General features: G+C 38.9%; 2 protein-coding genes across 8 annotated transcripts in view; one reads left to right on the top strand and one right to left on the bottom strand.

Annotated features, from left to right (window-relative positions):
* The window catches only part of ARL13B (ADP ribosylation factor like GTPase 13B), a 79,318-nt gene that overhangs the window by 22,075 nt on the left and 34,819 nt on the right, over positions 1–22,424 (top strand). For 4 of the 5 annotated variants that reach the window (XM_065913825.1, XM_065913823.1, XM_065913826.1 and 1 more), the window contains exon 3: positions 8,048–8,297. The exons of the other annotated variant lie outside the window; for it this stretch is intronic. In XM_065913825.1, coding sequence (XP_065769897.1) covers positions 8,048–8,297 — 250 coding nt within the window. The remainder of the gene's footprint in view (positions 1–8,047; positions 8,298–22,424) is intronic. 5 annotated transcript variants of the gene reach the window in all.
* STX19 (syntaxin 19) overlaps positions 17,214–22,424 on the bottom strand; it is a 46,054-nt gene continuing 40,843 nt past the window's right edge. For all 3 annotated transcript variants that reach the window (XM_065913828.1, XM_065913829.1, XM_065913831.1), the window contains one exon: positions 17,214–21,533. In XM_065913828.1, the coding sequence (XP_065769900.1) occupies positions 20,636–21,533 (898 nt within the window). In that variant the 3' untranslated portion in view covers positions 17,214–20,635. The remainder of the gene's footprint in view (positions 21,534–22,424) is intronic.

Below are 22,424 nucleotides of genomic sequence, written 5' to 3'. Positions count from 1 at the left end.
TTGCAATTGTTTTAAAATGTAAAGCATGTTCTTAGCTTGAGGGCCATGTAGAAACAGGTGACTATCCAGATTTGGCCTGCAGTCCATGAAGGCTTATCCAAACATCCTCTCTTTTATTCCTTCAAAACCTTAGGTTCAAGGGAACAGGATCTAGGAACTTGCTAATAAATCCATCTCATTATTTGGATGTACTTAGAATATCCTCTTTCCATCAGGTCTTTTTCTTCTAAATCCCACCTCCATATATCTATCAGTGTCATTTTCTGAGTTTAGAAAATGTTCAAGGTGTCATTTCATGAACAGAAAAGTCAAAGCTGCCTTCAACTTTGAGCTGCCTTCTGACTCTGTTTTTGTTCTTTATTTTTACTCCAGTGACTGATTTCTTACCTTTTTTCCTTTTCTGAAGAAACCAGTTATATAGAACTACTTGGGAGTTTTCTTAGCATATAAGTTTGATTGAACCTTTTGATGCCTTTGTTTTTTGCTTATACTATTCCCATTTGCCTTATTAAAGAGAAATAAACTTTTCCTTAAAGACAGAATATCTACTTATCTCTAAAAACACTTGTTTGTCACGTAGTCTCCTTCTTTATGAAGTCCCTTCTGGTCTCCTACTGCCCTCACCCCTTACCCCTGCCATGAATACAATTGACTACTACTGTTTTTGTCTACTCCTGTTTGTATGTAATAGGTGTATCAGTGCTTAACTGCTCCTCTATTTATATCTCTCTACCTCTCCTACTATAAATCCCAAGGGCAGTTTTACTTGTTATAGTGTCCCATTTGAGTCATGCCTTAGGGTATAGTAAGCTGTTTTTGTAAAACATTTCTCCCATGGCTTCTACTCTTTAGCTTATTTTTGGCTCTTCTTGTTTTTTTTTTAATTAAATGCAAATTTTATTGTATATTTCCTCCTTTCCTTTGAGATAATTTTCCTCTCTTACTGTATTGTGATCAGCTAAGTCCAAACCCTAGTGTTTTGCCTATGATTTTATTACAATTTCCTAATCTAAAAGTACTTTCCCTATCTTCAGTTCCCTCATACATCTTTTCTTCTTCATGGCTGTCAAAGCGATTGCATTAATAGGATATAGGTTCGATTGTACTAGCAAGCCTGAAATAACAGTGGCTTAACAAAGTAGAAATTTATTTCTCTCTCATGTAACAGCACAGGCAGAAGTAGTGTAGGGTTGGCATAGCAGCTGTATGGCATTAGGGACTCAAGTTCCTTTTCATATTTGCTTTGGCATTCCTAGTATTTTCCCTTGCCACCTGGTCCAGGGTGACTCAATATTACGTGTGTACTACAGCCAGAAGGAAGAAGTAAAGGATAAAGGGAGTCTGTCCTCCTTTTTTTTCCTAAAGTGTGTGAACCAGAAACCACCATAGTTCATAGGCTGTTGGCTAGAACCTGTGGTAATCCAGAGCTGGCCCCTACTTTCTTATATTGGCTCATATAGTCAGTGAAAGCCAATTAGGTACCTCTTCGCCCAACTTTATTGTCAGGTGCCTCATATTGGTAATTTCAAATTGGCCATAGTAATAGTATTTATAGCATGAAAATTGACAAATACTACATATCAGAGTTCCACAGCCTCCAAAGCCAGTTAAACATTTAACAGTGATAGCTTATGGTGAATGGTGTCAGATTCTTGATCTCCGAAGAAGATTTAGCTTTGGGCTTGATCACTCAAGAGCTTTTGTGTAGCAGAGTTTTATTAAAGTGTGAAAAGGGGACAGAGAAAGCTTCTGATGTAGACAGCAGAAGGGGTTGGAGAGTGCCCACCTCACTAGTCTTTAGCAAGGGAATTATATACTTTTTCATTAATTATTACAATAAATCAAAAGAATGTCTAAAGGTTGTAAAATTTTACCAGACCCACTCCCACAAGTTACATTTTAGGATAATAGGATTAGAATTTAATAATAGAAGGAACCTACCAGACCCACTCCCATAATATACATTCTAAGATATCAGTAGTAACTAGTAACTAGTAATGCTGAAGAAGCTGAAGTTGAATGGTTCTATGAAGACCTACAAGACCTTTTAGAACTAACACCCAAAAAAGATGTCCTTTTCATTATAGGGGACTGGAATGCAAAAGTAGGAAGTCAGGAAACACCTGGAGTAACAGGCAAATTTGGCCTTGGAGCACAGAATGAAGCAGGGCAAAGGCTAATAGAGTTCTGCCAAGAGAATGAAATGGTCATAGCAAGCACCCTCTTCCAACAACACAAGAGAAGACTCTACACATGGACATCATCAGATGGTCAACACTGAAATCAGATAGATTATATTCTTTGCAGCCAAAGATGGAGAAGCTCTATACAGTCAGCAAAAACAACTGGGAGCTGACTGTGGCTCAGATCATGAACTCCTTATTGCCAAATTCAGACTTAAATTGAAGAAAGTAGGGGAAGCCACTAGACCATTCAGGTATGACCTAAATAAAATCTCTTATGATTATACAGTGAAATAGATTTAAGTGACTAGATCTGATAGAGTGCCTGATGAACTACGGATGGAGGTTCGTGACATTGTACAGGAGACAGGGATTAAGACCATCCCCATGGAAAAGAAATACAAAAAAGCAAAATGGCTGTCTGAGGAGGCCTTACAAATAGCTGTGAAAAGAAGAGAAGTGAAAAGCAAAGGAGAAAAGGAAAGATATTGCCATCTGAATGCAGAGTTCCACAGAAGAGCAAGGAGAGAGAAAAAAGCCTTCCTCAGCAATCAGTGCAAAGAAATAGAGGAAAAAAACAGAATGGGAAAGACTAGAGATCTCTTCAAGAAAATTAGAGATACCAAGGGAACATTTCATGCAAAGATGGGCTCAATAAAGGACAGAAATGGTATGGACCTAACAGAAGCAGAAGATATTAAGAAGAGGTGGCAAGAACACACAGAAGAACTATACAAAAAAGATCTTCCCGATCCAGATAATCACGATGGTGTGATTACTCACCTAGAGCCAGACATCCTGGAATATAAAGTCAGGTGGGCCTTAGGAAGCATCACTACGAACAAAGCTAGTGGAGGTGATGGAATTCCAGTTGAGCTATTTCAAATCCTGAAAGATGATGCTGTGAAAGTGTTGCACTCAATATGTCAGCAGATTTTGAAAACTCAGCAGTGGCCACATGACCAGAAAAGGTCAGTTTTCATTCCAATCCCAAAGAGAGACAATGCCAAAGAATGCTCAAACTACCGCACAGTTGCACTCATCTCACACTCTAGTAAAATAATGCTCAAAATTCTCCAAACTAGGCTTCATCTATACATGAACTGTGAACTTCCAGATGTTCAAGCTGGTTTTAGAAAAGGCAGAGGAACCAGAGATCAAATTTCCAATATCCGCTGGATCATTGAAAAAGCAAGGAATTTCCAGAAAAACATCTATTTCTGCTTTATTGACTATGCCAAAGACTTTGACTGTGTGGATCACAATAAATTGTGGAAAATTCTTCAAGAAATGGGAATACCAAACCATCAGACCTGTCTCTTGAGAAATCTGTATGCAGGTCAGGAAGCAACAGAACTGGACATGGAGCAACAGACTGGTTCCAACTTGGAATGCAGAATGTCAAGGCTGTATATTGTCACCCTGCTTATTTAACTTATATGCAGAGGACATCATGTGAAATGCCAGGCTGGAAGAAGCACAAGCTGGAATCAAGATTGCTGGGAGAAATATCAATAACTTCAGACATGCAGATGACACTACCCTTATGGCAGAAAGTGAAGAAGAACTAAAGAGCCTCTTGATGAAAGTCAAAGAGAGTGAAGAAGTTGGCTTCAAACTCAACATTCAGAAAACCAAGATCATGGCATCAAGTCCCATTACTTCATGGCAAATAAATGGAGAAACAATGGTGACAGTGAGAGACTTTATTTTCTTGGGCTCCAAAATCACTGCAGATGGTGATTGCAGCCATGAAATTGAAAAACGCTTGCTCCTTGGAAGAAAAGCTATGACCAACCTAGGTATCATATTAAAAAGCAGAGACATTACTTTACCCACAAAAGTCCATCTGGTCAAAGCTGTGGTTTTTCCGGTGGTCACGTATGGATGTGAGAGCTGGACCATAAAGAAAGTTAAGTACCAAAGAATTGATGCTTTTGAACTGTGGTGTTAGAGAAGACTCTTGTCCGTTGGAGTGCAAGGAGATCTAACCAATCCTAAAGGAAGTCAGTTCTGAATATTCATTGGTAGGACTGATGCCGAAGCTAAAACTTGGGCACCTGATATGAAGAACTAACTCACTGGAAAAGACCCTGATGCTGGGAAAAACTGAAGGCAGAATGAGAAGGGGACAACAGAGAATGAGATGGTTGGATGGCATCACTGACTCAATGGACTTGAGTTTGAGTAGGTTCCAGAAGTTGGTGATGGACAGGGAAGCCTGGCATGCCGCAGTACACGGGGTCACATAGAGTCGGACACAACTGAGCAATTGAACTGAAACCTAGTTACGTCCCTAAGGCCCCACCTCCTTATATCATCACCATTGGGGATTAGGGTTTCAGCAGATGAATTTGACTAGAAGATAACCATGTAGTTTATTACACCTTTACACTGTCCCCTCAAGACTTATTCACAGAACATATAGGTTCTTGTGTTATTTCCATTAACATTATGTCTCTCTGAAGTGTACTTGATATGCTTTGAAGGTGAGTGATGTCGCTCAGTCATGTCTGACTCTTTGCGACCCCATAGACTGTAGCCTACCAGGCTCCTCCGTCCATGGTATTTTACAGGCAAGAGTACTGGAGTGGGTTGCCATTCCCTTCTCCAAGGGATCTTCCCAACCCAGGGAACGAACCCAGGTCTCCCACATTGTGGGCAGACGCTTTACTGTCTGAGCCACCGGGGGAGCCCCCCTATTTTATTCATATTTACCTTCTAATCCCCAACAAGGTTCTGGTACTGAGTAGGTATTCTGAGTATGTTATTTCTCTTATTTCTTCCTCAGGACAGTTGACTTATTTTCACTGATAATTTCTGGGAGGGGGGTACCTTTCAATTTGTACTTAAAGACAGCTGTCTGTGTTAACTGTGAAACAGATTCTGGTCTGGACTAGATCCATATTTTTAAATGTCTAGTATAATTCTGTTTTTGGAATATATGTCTGCTTATTATTGTTTCTAAACTTGGTTTTTGCTCTCTCTAGATAAGGCAGGTCTTTTAAAAATGTGACTTGTGGTTGTCTTTATTAACTTTCTAGGGAGCTGTCTAAACTGTAGTAAGATGCTTGCTGAGAGGCAGTGGTACATTGCAAGTCTGTTTCTCAGTCATACCTAAGCCTAGAAGCAAATGCCTTTCAAATTTATTTTTGTAGTAGCAGATGTTTTGCTGAATGTGGGAATGATAATACCCTCTAAACCAGCGTTGTTCAGTAGAGCTGTTTGCAGTGATGGACGTGTTCTGCATTGGCTCCATTCAATAGGGTGGGCCACCAGTCACGTGTGGCTCTTGAGTACTTTAAATGCAGCTAGTACAACTGAGGAACTGAGCCTTTTATTTAAGTTTGATTTAACTTTGAAATACTCTTGTAGTTTGTGGTCACTGTATTGACTTTATAAACAAAGTTCAGGGGAGTAATGTTTGTTGTGAATTCCATGATGATGTGGAGAAGGAAACAGCAACCCACTCCAGTATTCTTGCCTGAGACATCTCGTGGACAGTGGAGCCTGGCGGGCTGTAGTCCATGGGGTCACAAAGAGTTAGATACAGCTTAGCAACTAAACAGTAACAACCACAGTGGTGAGCGAATGGAGACAGACAAGTCTGAACTCTTCTCTGTAACCGTTGAGTCACTTGCATTGTTCATCGCTAATGCATTCTCTCTTGCTGTGCTTCTGTTTTTGTTTTGTTTTCTTACCTCTCTAAAAAGTGACTTTCACTCTCATTTTCAGTCAGTTCTAGAGACTTTTGCAAAGATGAATCTCAGTAAAGGATTACTTTAGTCGTCTCATGGCTTAGAGGGTACAGAGTCTGTTGCATTTTGGGAAACCCAGGTTCCATCCCTGGGTCGGGAAGATCCCCTGGAGAAGGAAGTGGCAATCCACTCCAGTACTCTTGCCTGGAAAATCCCATGGACAGAGGAGCCTGGTAGGGTACAGTCCGTGGGGTCGCAGAGAGTCAGACACGACTGAGCAACTTCTCTTTCTTTTTTCCTTTTTAGTCTTCTCAGTTATATTATTGGTCTGCTGAAATGCCTTCCGTGGCTCCCAGTGCTCTGTCTTCAGAACCCTCTTCAGTGTACATTCACCATTAAAGATCTGCCCCAACTACAATGTTCAACTTGTTTGTACGTCTTGCTTTTTCCATTTCTGTTACTTAGATCACTGATCTGACTGTTTAAATTCGACCTGGCTTTAAGGTCTAGGTTTCAGCTCCTCGTTCAAGGCTTGGACCTTGGTGGCCTGTTTAACCTCTTACTGTCACTACCGCTCCTTGGCGGTTGGAGCTGTCTGTGTCCTGTGCTCTGTGCTGTCATGCGCAGACCTGCAGAGCAGCTCAGTTATAACTTACGAAAGTATCTGTATTCTTTTCTTGTAGAAAAAATAAAATCCACTCTTTACATTTACAAGCTGTCCTTGAAAGTTTCTTTATTCCAGTTATAGCTTTTATTCAAATTAAAAAGGAACGGTCTTTTCTCTTCTTTTTTTTTTTCTCTTCATTGTTGTCAGTTGCTGAGCTGTGTCTGACTCTTTGTGACCCCATCAGCTGCAGCACGCCAGGCTTCCCTGTCCTTCACTGTCTCCCACAGTTTGCTCTAACTCATGTCCATTGAGTCAGTGATGCCATCCCACTATCTCATCCTCTGTTGCCCCCTTCTCCTCCTGCCCTCAATCTTTTCTAGTATCAGGGTGCCTTCCCTGAGTTGGCTCTTTGCATCAGGTGGCCAAAGTACTGGAGCTTCTGCTTCAGCATCAGTCCTCGCAATGAATGTTTAGGGTTGATTTCCTTTAGGATGGACTAATATGATCTTGCAGTCCAAGGAACTCTCAAGAGTCTTCTCCAACACCACAGTTCCAAAGCATCAGTTCTTTGGTGCTCAGCTTTCTTTATGGTCCAACTCTTGCCTCCATACATGACCACTGTAAAAATCATAGCTTTGACTATATGGACCTTTGTGGTCAAAGTGATGTCTCCTTTCTAATATGATGTTTAAGTTTGCATGGACAGAGGAGCCTGGCCAGTTACAGTCCATTGGATCGCAAAGAGTCAGACTTAACACACAAACACTAGGTTTGTCATAACTTTCCTCCCAAGGAGCAAGCATCTTAATTTCATGGCTGCAGTCAGCGTCTGCAGTGATTTTGGAGCCCAAGAAAATAAAGTTTGTCACTGTTTCCATTGTTTTCCCATCTATTTGCCATGAAGTGATGGGACCAGTTGCCATGACTTTAGTTTTTTGAATGTTGAGTTTCAAGCCAGCTTTTTCACGCTCCTCTCACTTTCATCTAGAGGCTTTCTGGTTTGTCTTTGCTTTCTGCCATGCTCTTCATAGCTTCTCCCATTGGTTGTTTTAAACTATTCTCTAAATGTTTAGTTTTTCCTTATAACTCTACATGGGTTGTAATGGTCCCTGGGGATGGCTGTGGTGTTGAAAGTTGAAACACTTATTGTTTGTAATTTGGAGAATCTGTAGCCTTAAAGCATTTTTTCATTTATTCTATTATTCATTTCATTCATTCATATTATTCATTTATTTATTCTACAAATACTTATTAAGTACCTGTTATATTGTAGGCATTATTTTAGGACCTGGGGTTATAGCAATAAAATCAACAAGCAAACAAAAAGCCCTGTCTGCAATGAGTGTAAATTCTAGTTGGATGTTTTACAGTATCTATCTTTCCTCCAAACCAGTTTGCTTAGATGTAATGCTTATTATGTAAACAAATAATAAACATTCTATTTAGTACTAATATATGATGAATAAAACACTTATGCCATTAAAGTTGTGAAGTTAAATTAACGTTACTAATTTGAAGTCTAAAGATTCTTTTTCATTTGATTATTTCATTTGAAACAGAGTATCCTGAAGATGTAGCTCCTACTGTTGGATTTTCCAAAATAGACCTTAGACAAGGAAAGTTTGAAGTCACCATCTTTGACTTGGGAGGTGGAAAAAGAATTCGAGGAATCTGGAAGAATTACTATGCTGAGTCCTATGGGGTAATATTTGTTGTGGATTCAAGTGATGAAGAAAGAATGGAGGAAACAAAAGAGACAATGTCAGAAGTGCTGAGACACCCTCGAATATCCGGAAAGCCTATATTGGTGTAAGTAATGTTGGTGTTGGGCTTCCATGGTGGCTCAGACAGTAAAGAATCCACCTGCAGTTGGGGGGAAACCCGGGTTTGATCCCTGCGTTGGGAAGATCCCCTGGAGGAGGGCATGGCAGTCCACTCCAGTATTCTTGCCTGGAGAATCCCCATGGACAGGGGAGCCTCGTGGGTCCATGTGGTTGCAAAGAGTCGACACGACTGAGTGACTAAGCTTGTGCGCGATGTTGGTGTTATTGTAAACATAGAAGCAGCAGCATTAGTCCTTAAAGAAATCTCCCTAGGTTAGAAAACACCGAAAAAGTGTTGTCACACTCTCACATAATCAAATGTATATAATTTACTGGGAGTTGTTGATATACCAAGGCTTTGTTATAAAGCTGTCTGTAGGGATTAAGGGCAGAGGCTATGTAAAGAAAAAATCTTATAATTAGATCTATTGGATTTTTAAGTGTAAACTCTTTGTTTTATTTGATAATTTACTCTTGTCAAATTTTGCAGATGGTCTATTAATGAGGTTCTAAAATGTTTTTCAATTTATTTTCCTCTTTTAGTACCATTTAGGTTTTGCCTCTTTTTTTTCCTTGAGTCTTCTTGTTTGAAACTTCTACTTAGGTGGTTTATTTTTCTAATGCCACATTGATTTCTCAGTTTTTATATTTCCAAACTGAGCATGTGATCTGTGTCATTATCAGCGTGTGATCTGTGTCGTTATCAGCGTGTGATCTGTGTTGTTATCAACTTAGTCATAAGCTTAGCATCATTTTGTTCAGCTGCTTAATCATTTAAAAAAAATTAAATGACAAAGCCTTTTTGCACTATTTGCCCTCATAGCATTTCCAGAGAGTAAACACAAGGTGGCGCTGTGACTTTGAGACACAGTCAAGTCAAAAGTAGTTGAAATTGCTCTTAAAATCGGAGTGAGTGGTATGTGTGCTCTTGCCTTCTTGTCCTTTTCTCTTGTTCTCTTGTAATTCATAACTAATGATTGAAGAAGAAAACAAAAAACCAAGCAACCTATCAACATGGTTAAATGGGAACGTGTAAGCAAACTGTCCCTGTGGTCCTCAGTAATAAGTGAACATTTTTAAATGAGGCAGTCTGAAAACTCTGATTACAAAAAATAAAATGTTATTGTACCATTTATTGTTAAGCTTATACTATTTAATTTTTATACTTTTAACTAATTAGAGAAGTTATTTGATATATATAATTCTTTTATTGAATCTGAAAGAAACTTTAATAGACATGAATACAAAGAGTAAACTTCGTTGAACCCCATAGGCTAAATTAGTCTCTACAAATGTTGAAGCAGAGAACCAGTGACTTATAAAGAGTACTAACAACTGATGTTCATTTGTAAAATAATTGAGTATGCTTTTTAATCTAGTAGTTATTTATTCTTTTTTTTCATGTATTCTTTCATGCCTTTATTCACTCATACAAGTACGAGTTCAACAAATATTTGTTAAGCATCCACTATATGCTAGGCATTGTTCTGGTATAGGGATCCATTTAGCTATAGGGATACATTTGAGAACAGCAACAATAAAACTCCACATGTGATCTCAGGAGCTTACATTCTTGGAGGTGAGACACACAATAAATGTAATAAATAAATTGTATTGTACGTTAGGTGATAAGTATATTGAAACAAAACAAGTAAAAGCAGATCAGGAATCCTGTAGTGGTGGTGGTGACGGGCATGTTGCTCTTAAAATAATCATAGTAGGTCTTACTGAGAAGATGACACTGGAAGTAATAGTCAGTCATGCATATGTATGTGGCAAAACCCTGAGGCAGCGGCATGCAATTGGTAAATGTCTGCAGTGTTTACTATATAGTTTGATAACTGTCAGCAGGATACCTGCTTTCAGCTCTGTCACCTATCTTAGCTAGTGAATTTGCAGAATTGGAAAAAAGGAAATAATTCACAACTAGAATGATTGCTCACCATTACAATTTCACTGTCAGTGAGATCTCACAGACATGAGAATTAATTATAGATCATATAATATGTTTATGAAACAGAATGGTTCACCATCTGAATGGTTTTTCTTAAGAGAGTTTTACAACTGTAGAATTCTTGTTTATTAGGCTAAAGTTTTGAGATGTGTGTGCTTCAAAAATACACAGTTTACCAGAAAGGACATAGTCTTAGTAAATTTAGAAGATGAAAGAAAGAATGAGGATAAAAAGTGATTGGCCTATCATGCACAACCAGCCACTGCTATCATTTTGATGAATGTCCTGTGCATATTTTTGTAAAACATGTAATGTGTGCAGTGTTCATATAATATATACAATTTTCTATCCCACCCTTTTTTCTGTTTATAAATCCCTCTCCTAAGTCCCATATTTGAAAGTTCTCCTGTTTACCTTTTTGTCTCTGACCTACAATGTTTGTCTTATTAATGGTACTGTTTTAATATTTGAGTCTCTTTACTCCTCTCAGTTCTGTTTGATGTTAACTCCTTTCAACCTTTGTTCACTTCTCCACTGTGTTACTGATTACTCTCCAGACCAGTCTCCCTGCTAGCATCTTGCCTGTTCTCTAAGCTCTCCTCTACATTGAAGGCAGGAGCCCTTTTATTTGATATTTTTCAAATCACAGAACTGATACATGCTTTCATAAGTGAAACAATGCAAGAATAAAGTACGTGAGAGCTCTTTTTTAAATGCAGATTTGATCATTTTACTTTTCCTGAGTCCAGGTTGCCTTCATAGCTCCTTGCAGATGGGAAAGTCTGTGTTTTAACTGATAATAACTCTAGCATTTAATAGGTATGGCATTGGAAAGTGAGTGGAAAGGGTTGTAAGTGGCTAGTAAGTGGAGAGGGCCTCCAGTAGAGCCCTGCTGAAGTCCATGCTCTGGGCTGGTGGGTATGGAGATGGAGGAAAGGCTGCCGAAATTAAGAGGTTGGCTGCAGTGCTCCTTGTTGCCCACAGCTGCCTCCTTCCTGCCCACAGACGTCTGGACTTCTTAGCTGAAAAATCCAGTTATGGCATCTTATTTCTTCTGCTTGCCACTTTTCTGAGCCTCAACTAGTGGATTTAGGACCTACAAAGCCTCTCAGAACTCAGTTCAACCCCTTGATAATTTTTTCTTCCCATCCTCTAATAATGAACAAACAGAGAACAACAAACCTCTAAGAAGAGTCAGTCCTTCCACAGAAGGAGATAAACTGGAAGAATTATCTTATCAGGAAAAACAAAATCACAGATTGGTAGCGCAGGATTCATTCATGCTAGGAGAAGCAGAGTAGATGACGATGACAGCAGGTCCTGGACACTTCTCCAGCTCTGCCTGACTTGATTCTGCATCCTGGTCTGACAGCGTGTGTTGTTGCACGTAAAGTCTCAGTCACATTTCATTTTATGTCACAGACTTGAGGGTTCTCTGGAAAGTTCAGATTCATAGATCACTAGGCTTCTGTGCTTTATTAGCTTGGAAGTTCTTAGCTTTAATATTCTAGTCAAATCTCTGAAATAAGTGGTGAAAAGTTGAAAAAAACATGGGCTTAGAGAGAAGATGGAGAGTCTAGAACCTGGATTCCAGGAGCTATTGTGAATTTGTTTATGACCCTGGCAATCACTTCACTTCTTTGGGCTTAGAGGTTAAATGCTGAGCGCGCTTAGTCACTCTGTTGTGTCTGAGGCTTTGTGACCTCATAGACTGCAGCCCACCAGCCTCCTCTCTCCATGAAGATCCCCCAGGCAAGAACACTGGAGTGGGTTCCCATGCCCTCCTCCAGGGGATCTTAACCCAGGGATCAAACCCAGGTCTCCTGCACTGCAGGTGGATTCTTGACCAGCTGAGCTACCAGGGAAGCTCTAATGGTTAAATACCTCTTCTTTAATAAAAGTATCTGTAAAATATTGTATTCAGCTGTATATTATAATGTGAACCATAGTATAGTCTATGCCAGAAAGCCATTTTGGTACAAAGGTAGAAGTGATTTATATTTCTTCTAAAGAAATTAAAAACAGATATGATGTAAATATCTGCTCTGAGATATTAAATGTTATGATGTTAAGTTGTGTATTTACCTAGAATAGAAAGCCTCTTTTCTCTCATATCTACTATTATAGAGATTAATTTGAACCTATACTCTGATTGGGTTTCCTTTGTGGTTCATCAGTAAAGAATCTGCCTGCCAATGCAGGAGATGTGAGTTCGATCCCTGGGTTGGGAAGATCCCTCAGAGAAGGGAATGGCAACCCACGACAGTATTCTTGACTAGGAAATCCTATAGACACAGAAGCCTGGGGAGCTACACTCCCTGGGGTCGCAGAGTCAGACACAAGATAGGGACGAAAGGAAAACAATGTATTTAAATTAACTAAGGTTTGAAATATATTATCTACCCTCACATTCCCCTCCACATACACATGCTTGTAAACCATTTATAACTTATTTTATTAAAAGCCCTAATACTACATAGTCAGATAAAGAAGACCTTTCCAAGAGAAAAAGGAAACAACTTAAGCAGTTGTATAAATAGCAGTGAAGTCAGTAATTTCAAAATTTAAGCTCAACATCCACCATAGAAGTTTTCTGTCAATAAAACAAGGCACTGTTTGTTGATTCCTTGCGACTGAGCTGGGAGATATTTTAAACATCTTAAGTTGAAATTTTCAGCAACTCAAGGTTACACTAATGTTATAAGACGCATATTCTTTCTGTATCTCTTCTTTCTAATATAGTCTTAAATGTTGCCCTTAGAGCAAATGTAAATTACCTTTCACTTTTTGTGGTTGAATCTCCAAATACTGCCAACTGAAATGACTCTGGAGATCCAAGGCTAAAATTTCCTCCCAGAATAATAACAATTCTTACCGGTGTTAGCACACTTGAACTCTTGGAATGGTGCCACTTTATCCTTATGTACTGTCTGCTTTTCTGTGGAGTTATGTGGCCTAACTTAACTTTTAGTCAAACCTCATAAATTAGATACTTCACAACAAAGTGTTAAACGTATAGCAGTTTCACTCAGGGGAGAAAACATACTATCTCTTTTATAATCTGACTAGATGTTATGAACATTTCAGGGAAAAGAATACTTTGACCTAGAGGTCTCTGTACCATGGATGGCTTCCCCAGATCCTCTGTAATCACACAGTTCTGAGCGCTTGTGCATTTTCCTTGAGAGCAGAATCTAGCTCTCTTCAAATGCCTAAAGGATTTCATGACCAAAGAGGTTAAAAAAAAATGGCAGTGAGTTTTCATATTAGGAGAAACAATAACCAGGATTTTATCATTTTTTGATAAGGGGATTTTTCAGCTTCTATATACCTGCTTAACTCAGCTTTCTTCTGGACAATATTACGGAAAACTTAGTTTGAGTGTTATTTTTTTCTTGTAAGTGCCCAAGAGAAGTTAATTAGGTTATGGGTTATCCTAACACTGTCCTTAAAATTTAAGTCAAATGTACTTTTACAGAGTTACACCTTTCAATGAGAAATAGGAGAACCTGGGTCCTTTGTCAAATTCTGGAAACCCTTAAGTATGGGAGTGGGGACAACCTATATCATTTAATCACTTGATCTTTAGTTGTAGTGGTGAGTCCCTTAATTTACTGTCTGAAACCTCTACTCACTTTATAGGGCGCATTGGCTTAAGATGTCTTTTCTGTCAGTGGAAACTTACCAAGCTGTCATCTTCATCAACCTTATTTAGTTACACTGTTGACTTACCTCTGCATTTCCTTGCTGAGGGCCATCTTTTGTCTCTTATGGCATCCAGCTTCACTATAGCAGCTGTAGTTTACAGTAAAGCTTCTTAGTTGGTTGACTTCTCAAGTAATTTATGCTCCAAGAACCCATAGAGATTCCTATCCTTTCCCTCCCCTGCCCCAACACACTCTATTATAAAACAAAGCAATGAAGAAAAATCTGTTGACTGTGTTGTTAAGCAGCAAGATGTTATTTAGGAATCACCTAGTATCAGCATCAGACCAGACTATATTTTTTAGAGTGGGGCCAAGGATGCTTCTGTTTTTTCCACAAGTTTTCCAGGTCTCTCTGATGCACAGCAGAAATTGGATCTATTGGTATAGGGGAAAGCATGGGCTCTGGAGTCAGCCAGGCCTTGAGTAGGTTACTTAATCATTGTGAGCTTCTATGTTTCCACTTGTAAGTAAGGATTTTAATATTTATAGTACATGAATTCTGAAATAATGTATTTTATTTAAAGCATCTAGTGCAGTTTTTTACTACTGTTCTGTGCTTGTGATTGTGGAAATGAATAGTTGCTATCGATTGCTGGTATGTGGTGCCTAGGTAGATTGAATTAGGAGAGCCAGTTTTAAAGTATCTTGTGTGATTTCAGGCTACATGAAGCTTTTGATTTACAGAAACTGACATGGCTTAGTAAGTATGAGTTCAAGTACTCAAAGTAGTTTTCACTGTTTTTGTTATTGCACATTTCTGAGCCAGTAGCTTCCTAATATCATGCTTCTAATGCTTAAGAATTTTTTCTTTTAAGGTAATTTGAAGGAAAAAATGGCTACTTTTAGTACTTGTTGTATGCGAATAAACAATATATTCAGCAGCTAGTTAGTTAAATATATTGTTTTTATTGCATAATAGGATGCTTTTGAAGTATAACAATGAAATTGTATGTGATATATCAGTTCAGTTCAGTTCAGTTGCTCAGTCGTGTCTGACTCTTTGTGATCCCGTGGACTGCAGCACGCCAGACCTCCCTGTTCATCACCAGCTCCCGGAGTTTGCACAAACTCATGTCCATTGAGTCGGTGATACCATCCAGCCATCTCATCCTCTGTCATCCCCTTCTCCTCCTTCCCTCAATCTTTCCCAGCATCAGGGTCTTTTCAAATGAGTCAGCTCTTCGTATCAGGTGGCCAAAGTATTACAGTTTCAGCTTCAACATCAGTCCTTCAATGAACACTCAGGACTGATCTCCTTTAGGATGGACTGGTTGGATCTCCTTGCAGTCCAAGGGACTCTCAAGAGTCTTCTCCAAGACCACAGTTCAGAAGCATCAATTCTTCGGCATTCAGGTTTCTTTATGGTCCAACTCTCACATCCATACATGACTTTTGGACAAACGGTAGTCTTGACTAGATGGACCTTTGTTGGCAAAGTAATGTCTCTGCTTTTTAATATGCTGTCTAGGTTGGTCATGACTTTTCTTCCAAGGAGTAAGTGTCTTTTAATTTCATGGCTGCAGTCACCACCTGCAATGATTTTGGAGCCCCAAAAAATAAAATCAGCCAGTGTTTCCACTGTTTCCCCATCTGTTTGCCATGAAGTGATGGGACCAGATGCCATGATCTTAGTTTTCTGAATGTTGAACTTTAAGCCAACATTTTCACTCTTCCTCTTTCACTTTCATCCAGAGGCTCTTTAGTTCTTCTTCACTTTCTGCCATAAGGGTGGTGTCATCTGCATATCTGAGGTTATTGATATTTCTCCCGGCAATCTTGATTCTAGCTTGTGCTTCATTCAGTCCAGCGTTTCTCATGACGTACTCTGCATATAAGTTAAATAAGCAGGGTGACGATATACAGCCTTGACATACTCCTTTTCCTATTTGGAACCAGTCTATTGTTCCCTGTCCAGTTCTAACTATTGCTTCCTGACCTGCATACAGATTTCCCACGAGGCAGGTCAGGTAGTCTGGTATTCTCATCTCTTTCAGAATTTTTCACAGTTTATTGTGATCCACACAGTCAAAGGCTTTGGCATTGTTAATAAAACAGAAATTGATGTTTTTCTGGAACTCTCTTGCTTTTTCAGTGATCCAGCGGATGTTGGCAATTTGATCCCTGGTTCTTCTGCCTTTTCTAAATCCAGCTTTAACATCTGGAAGTTCATGGTTCACATATTGCTGAAGCCTGTAATATATGTGATATATCGCTGTCCTATGAATCTTTCTGTGGTTGTCTTGTATTCAGATGAGTATGCTCAGATATAAATATTACTACAGAAAATTGCTCTTTTCTGAAACCATCTGTATATAATTATGCTAATGAATAATAAATAGTACTTGATTTTCTTAGTTTTCAAGATAAACAATTTAGGAACAATTTTAAACAAGTATCAGTAAGGCACTACATAAAAGGATATTGTACAGCTTTGGGACAGAAGAAATAAGTCTCACCACCTGATTAGCTGGGGAGTTTATCATTAAATTTATCTTTTTTTTTTTTTTTTTTGCCATCTGAACCACCAGGGAAGCCCTAAATTTATCTTTTTTATATGTTCCTTAAACATTTGAAGTTAAAAGATGCTTACACCTTAGAAGAAAAGTTATGCCCAACTGCGACAGCATATTAAAAAGCAGAGACATTACTTTGCCAACAAAGGTCCTTCTAGTCAAGGCTATGGTTTTTCCAGTAATCATGTATGGATGTCAGAGTTGGACAACAAAGAAAGCTGAGTGTGGAAGAATTGATGCTTTTGAAAGTTGTGGTGTTGGAGAAGACTCTTGACAGTCCTTTAGACATCAAGGAGATCCAACCATATCATCCTAAAGTAAATCAGTCCTGAGTATTCATTGGAAGAACTGATGTTGAAGCTGAAACTCCAATACTTTGGCCACATGATGCAAAGAACTGACTCGTTTGAAAAGACCCTGATGCTGGGAAAGATTGAAGATGGGAGGAGAAGGGGACGACAGAGGATGAGATGGTTGGATGGCATCACCGACTCAATGGACATCAGTTTGAGTAGGCTCTGGGAGTTGGTGATGGACACTGAGGCCTGGTGTGCTGCGGTTCATGGGGTCGCAGTGAGTTGGACACGACTGAACTGAACTGAAACATTTGAAGCTGATCTATAGGAAACACTTTTGTCTCTGGTAATGCTGCTGCTGCTGCGAAATCGCTTCAGTCGTGTCCGACTCTGTGCGACCTCATAGACGGCAGCCCACCAGGCTCCCCCGTCCCTGGGATTGTCCAAGCAAGAACACTGGAGTGGGTTGCCATTTCCTTCTCCAATGCGTGAAAGTGAAGTCGCTCAGTCGTGTCCGACTCTTAGCGACCCCATGGACTGCAGCCTACCAGGCTCCTCCATCTGTGGGATATTCCAGGCAAGAGTACTGGAGTGGGTTGCCATTGCCTTCTCCGCTGGTAGTGTTGGTAACTAGCAAAGTATAAACCCCATCAATTTCTTTATATTTTATAAATTAAAATTATTTTGTAGTGTTAGGAAATACACACACACACACACACACACACATACATATTCATATTTCTGTTCTTCCTTAATTCCATGGAGCTTTTAGTTTATAATTTTGCCCCATGGTTTTCTAAGGAAATGAAAACTATCATATAAGAATTCTCTCATTTTTCCCACCACCAGATTTGGTCAGTTATCTGCTTTTATTCCTAACCTTCCCTTCCCTCCTATAATATCGAAGATGTGTTTCTACTCCTATCTAAGGTCAGCTTCTCCGTGTTTACTCTCGATCCCACCCGTTTCTACTATTATATATTACCCCTTCCCTTTCTTATATACTGAGTTTCTCTCCCTGGACCATTTCCATCAGCAGAATGTGCTCTGGTGTTTTGTGGTGTATTGTGGAATTTTTTGACTCTACATCTCTGTCTACCTGTTTTCTCATTTTAATAGGATTCTATTCAAAATTCTGGAAAGAATTGCCTGTAATGTATACATTTTTATTTCACGTTCTTTCCTCATTTTACTCCATTTGTGCTTCCATCCCTACAGTTCCCTGAAACTGCTCTTTTTGGAGTCAGCAAATTATCTCTATGTTTCCAAATCCATTGTTACTTTGCTGTTTTTATTTTACTTAAAATTGACTATTTCCTCAACTTTGGTTTTGTTTTTTAAGCTTTTTGTTTTATTTCCTCAACTTTGTTTTTCATTTTTTTAAAAAAATTAAAACTCTGTATTTTGTGTTGGGGTACAGCTGATTAACAGTGTTGTGACAGTTTCAGGTGGACGGCGAAGGGACTCAGCCACACATACATGGATCCATTCTCCCCCAGGGTTTGCCTGGTGGCTCAGATGGTAAGGAATCCGCCTGCAATGCAGGAGACCCGGGTTTGACTCTGGGTCAGAAAGATCCCCGGAAGGAGGGCATGGCTACCCACCCCACTATTTTTGCCTGGAAAGTCTCCATGGACAGGGGAGCCTGATTGGCTACAGTCCATAGAGTCTCTAAGAGTCGAACACAAATGTGCAATTAACACTACAGCTGTTCTCTTCCAAACTCACCTCCATCCAGGCTGCCACATCACATTGAGCAGAAGTACATGTACTATAACTGTTTTTCCTTAAATACTTTTGCATTACAGCGTCCTTTTCTTGGTTTTCCTCCTACCTCTTTGATGGTCTCTTCTTAGTCTCTTCATAAACTCCTCTTCTCCTTTAAATACAAATTTTAAAATACTTCAGGCTCTTTTCTGGCCTTCCAGTTTTTTGCATCTAGATACTTTTGAGACCTTATTTTACTTACTCAGATGACCTAAGTCTATAGCTTTGTCATCTCCCAAAAGTTCCTCCTGATGTAACTAGTATCTTAGAAACCTTCACTTAGACATTTTATGGTCATCTCAGACTTCTCTTGGCCAAAATAGAATTTCTTGATTTCTTCCTCACCCATAGTTTTGAAATCTTCATCTCTGTCTTTTCTGATTATAAATGGTATTATAATCCAAACAGTAGACTGGATTATAGCTGTTAAATCTATCATATTTTAGTCTGATTTTTTTCCCCCCGTCACTGCAACATGGTATATAGTAATTAAGAACTGTTTTCTGGAGTCATATTGTTTTGGCTCAAATCCCAGTTCTCTGTACAGTTTCTGTGGCCCAGGTTAGGTTACTTAACCTTGATGTGCTTCAGTGTTCTTATTGGTAAAATTGTAAAATTATTAGAACAACGCTGGGACATCGCAATATGTTGTTTATCAGCCTTGAGTATTAGTATTGCTGATTCCACCATCACCACCTGCCCTCCCATCCTAGCCCAACCTCCATCATCTCTTAATTGGGACTATTGCATTAGCCTTTTAATTTTTTAAATTGTGTTCTATATGTATATACTAGTCCTCTATTCACCTGTCCTCAATTCCATTCTAACCCATTCTCCTACAGTAGACAGGATGATTTTTCTTGAACATAAATTACAGAACAGTATTACCAGGCCAGAAACAGCCCGAGGGCTTTGCACTCATTACACTTGCTGGGAACTTCTGACTTCCAGAGCTTTACATCTAGCCCCTGCTGGCCTTTCTTAACCTCACCTCTTACCTCCCTGCTCTTTCCCCACAGATAGAACTGTGTTGCTCATTCTTCTTTGAATGGAGTAAGTTATGGTGTCCTCAGGGTCTTGTACTGTTTGTTTCATATGCCTAGAGTAAATGTTTCCCTTGTCTTCGCCACGTAGATCTTCACTTACATTACCTTTTAGAGAGGCCTATATTGGCCACCCAGTCAAAAGAAGCCGCTCTGACAGTCTCTATCTTATCACCCTTATTTTAAATCTCTGCCAAGAGCTTAACATTGTCTAATATTTATATTTCTTATATCCCTTCTCCACTAGAATATTAGTTCCAAAACTCTATCCCCATATTAGTTCAGAGTGTATCCCTAGTCCCTAGTCTACTGCCTGGCTTCACAATAAAGTGGTGGAGAAACTTCCAAGAATAATACAGTTACCTTTACTTTTTACTTTATTTGCCAGTTTTCTTAATCTGTAATACAGTCCTGAATGGATCCAAGTCCAGGATAACAGTGCCTTTACTTAGCTTTTTAGGCCTTAAGCTAGAATCAGCTCCTAGTTAACAACTAGACTCTTCATTGAGTACATATTAATAGTTGGGTTTCCCTAGGATTTGTTGACCACTGAGTTAACTGACCTATCTGAACGTAAAAGCTTTTATACAGCTTCCAGTTTGATTTTGCTTCAATATAGCACTCCTTGAAGTCTTGTCTTATACAATTCTTTACTACCAAAACGCTCTTAAATGAACCTGAAGGATTGTTTAAGTAGTTTTCATTTATTGACATTTATCTTGTTTAGGCATTGAAAGTTAAAAAAAGTATGTGATAGAGCTTGTTATCTGTCTAGAAACTTAAGATGATTCATCTCATTTTTAATAGTTAACCCATGAGTTTGAAGCTAATATACTATATTTAGTTTAAAACTGAGGACTTGTTTTATGTTACTAGCTTGAGAAATTTCTGTCATTCTAGTAGGTAAGAATGAAAGGGGAAAATTATAACTTAATAGCAATGAAAGTTTATGAGTGGCTCTATGAAATGAAGAAGAGTGATATGAGACAGTAAATTACAGAACATCCTTCATTCTAAACTGAAAAAATTTCTAAAATAGCTCCTTTATTTTGAGCCACAGCATGGACAACACCAACAACACAGTATCTTGCAAGGATTTCTTTTTTTGTATTTTACAGCTAGTCCAAATTTTTCTTTAGTAGTGTTAACATACTCTTTTGTGCCATTGACTATCATTTCAATACTGTTGATACTTTCTCCCTGTTCCTGTACCAAAAGCGATATCTGAATGAAAAGATCCCTTAAGTCCTTTATTTGGCTTTCCAGATTAACCAGTTCTTTGTGTCTCTGCTCTATCTCTGAGAGTTGTGCTTTAGTGATACTGATTTCTGTGAGTAAGCTTTCATTAAAAACTTCCCATTTTCCTTGATGAAGCATATCGTTTACTTCGTCTTCAGGTAGTTCTTTTCCAGCAACTTCAAGCTGACGAAAAATAAATGTCCTGCACTTCTCTTGTTTTGCTGCTATTGTGTCATTGTATGTAAACATAGTTTGCTGAAAATGGCGGAACATCGCAGCATGCTGAAATTTAAGTATCCTTGTGACCACCGATGATGGACCACTTTCATCCTCTGACTTTTTAACTTCTTTTACTAAATCATCCAAACCTCTATTAATGTGTTCTGCTTGGATTTTTATCTCGTTTGCAATGCTAGACTCTTTCTTTAGTAGACTAAACCTCCTCATTGAAGCCATCAGACTTTTCTGTTGCTGCCCAAATTTTTGAACATTATCTGTCAAATTGTTAATGCTCTCCTGTAGTTTTTGGATCTCATGTAGGTGTCTCTCAGCTACAGGCTCTCTTTCATAAATAACAGCTTGCTGCAGAAACACCCCTTGTTCCTCTGCTTCTGTAGTTGACACATCCTTGTCTTTAGAGAGCTCAATTTCCTTTGTTCGTTGCTTCAGTTCTTGAAGTCGGTCTTTCATCTTCTCTTTTCTCCTAAAAGCAAAAATGATTGTGTTGAACAAAGAAAAAATTGGTGTTTTCCCCCAGTAGCAGTTGGTTTCACATAGCTACATCTATCTCACAGGAAAAACCTCATGGCTTTCTGAGAAGGTGGTTAAAAATAAGAAAAATTGATAAGAATTTTCTCATAAAGATTATTCAGCTAGGAAAAGTAATGTAAAATGTCTTATAAATTACTTTGCATAATTCAGGCCTTCTGTGAGTCCTATTCAGTTGTGTAAAGTATCTGAGTAAGCAGTGATAGAGAAGTAATTGCCCCAAAGTAAGCTCTTCAGTATCATGATACTGCCACAGAATAATAGACTTTTCTTGATTTAGGAAGATTTATCTTAGAATGGATGATTTGACCAGATCTTTTTAGGACTTAAAGGTCACTCTGAATGTGTCCTTATTACTGAAGGTATGATTCCCAGTTAATTTGGTCTGTGTAATGTTAAAAACATTTTCATTTTGCTGTTCTGTGCTTAGTCACTCAGTCACGTCCGACTCTCTGTGACCCCATGGACTGTAGCCCATCAGGCTCCTCCGTCCATGGGATTCTCCAGGCAGGAAGACTGGAGTGGGTTGCCATTTCCTCCTCCAGGGGACCTTCCCGACCCAGGGATTGTACCCAGGTCTCCCTTATTGCAGGTGGATTCTTCCTGTCTGAGCCACCAGCGAAGCCCACATGCGCACTTCAGCTAAAACCAGTATAGTGACAGGAGATTCCATACGAGAGCCGTAAGCAATGTAGATAATGTTGGATTCATCTTAACATTTCTCAGTCTTCTGGAACTGACTAACACATTATTTGACATAGCTTTGTTTATATCAATTCATAATAAGTGGAATTTTTTTTAGAATATACAAAAATCTTATTTGAGA

Source organism: Muntiacus reevesi, chromosome 21 (assembly GCF_963930625.1).
Source record: "Muntiacus reevesi chromosome 21, mMunRee1.1, whole genome shotgun sequence".
In the NCBI taxonomy this organism is placed as follows: domain Eukaryota; kingdom Metazoa; phylum Chordata; class Mammalia; order Artiodactyla; family Cervidae; genus Muntiacus; species Muntiacus reevesi.
Note: the sequence above shows the minus strand (reverse complement) of the source record. Positions and strands in the feature narration are given on the sequence as shown.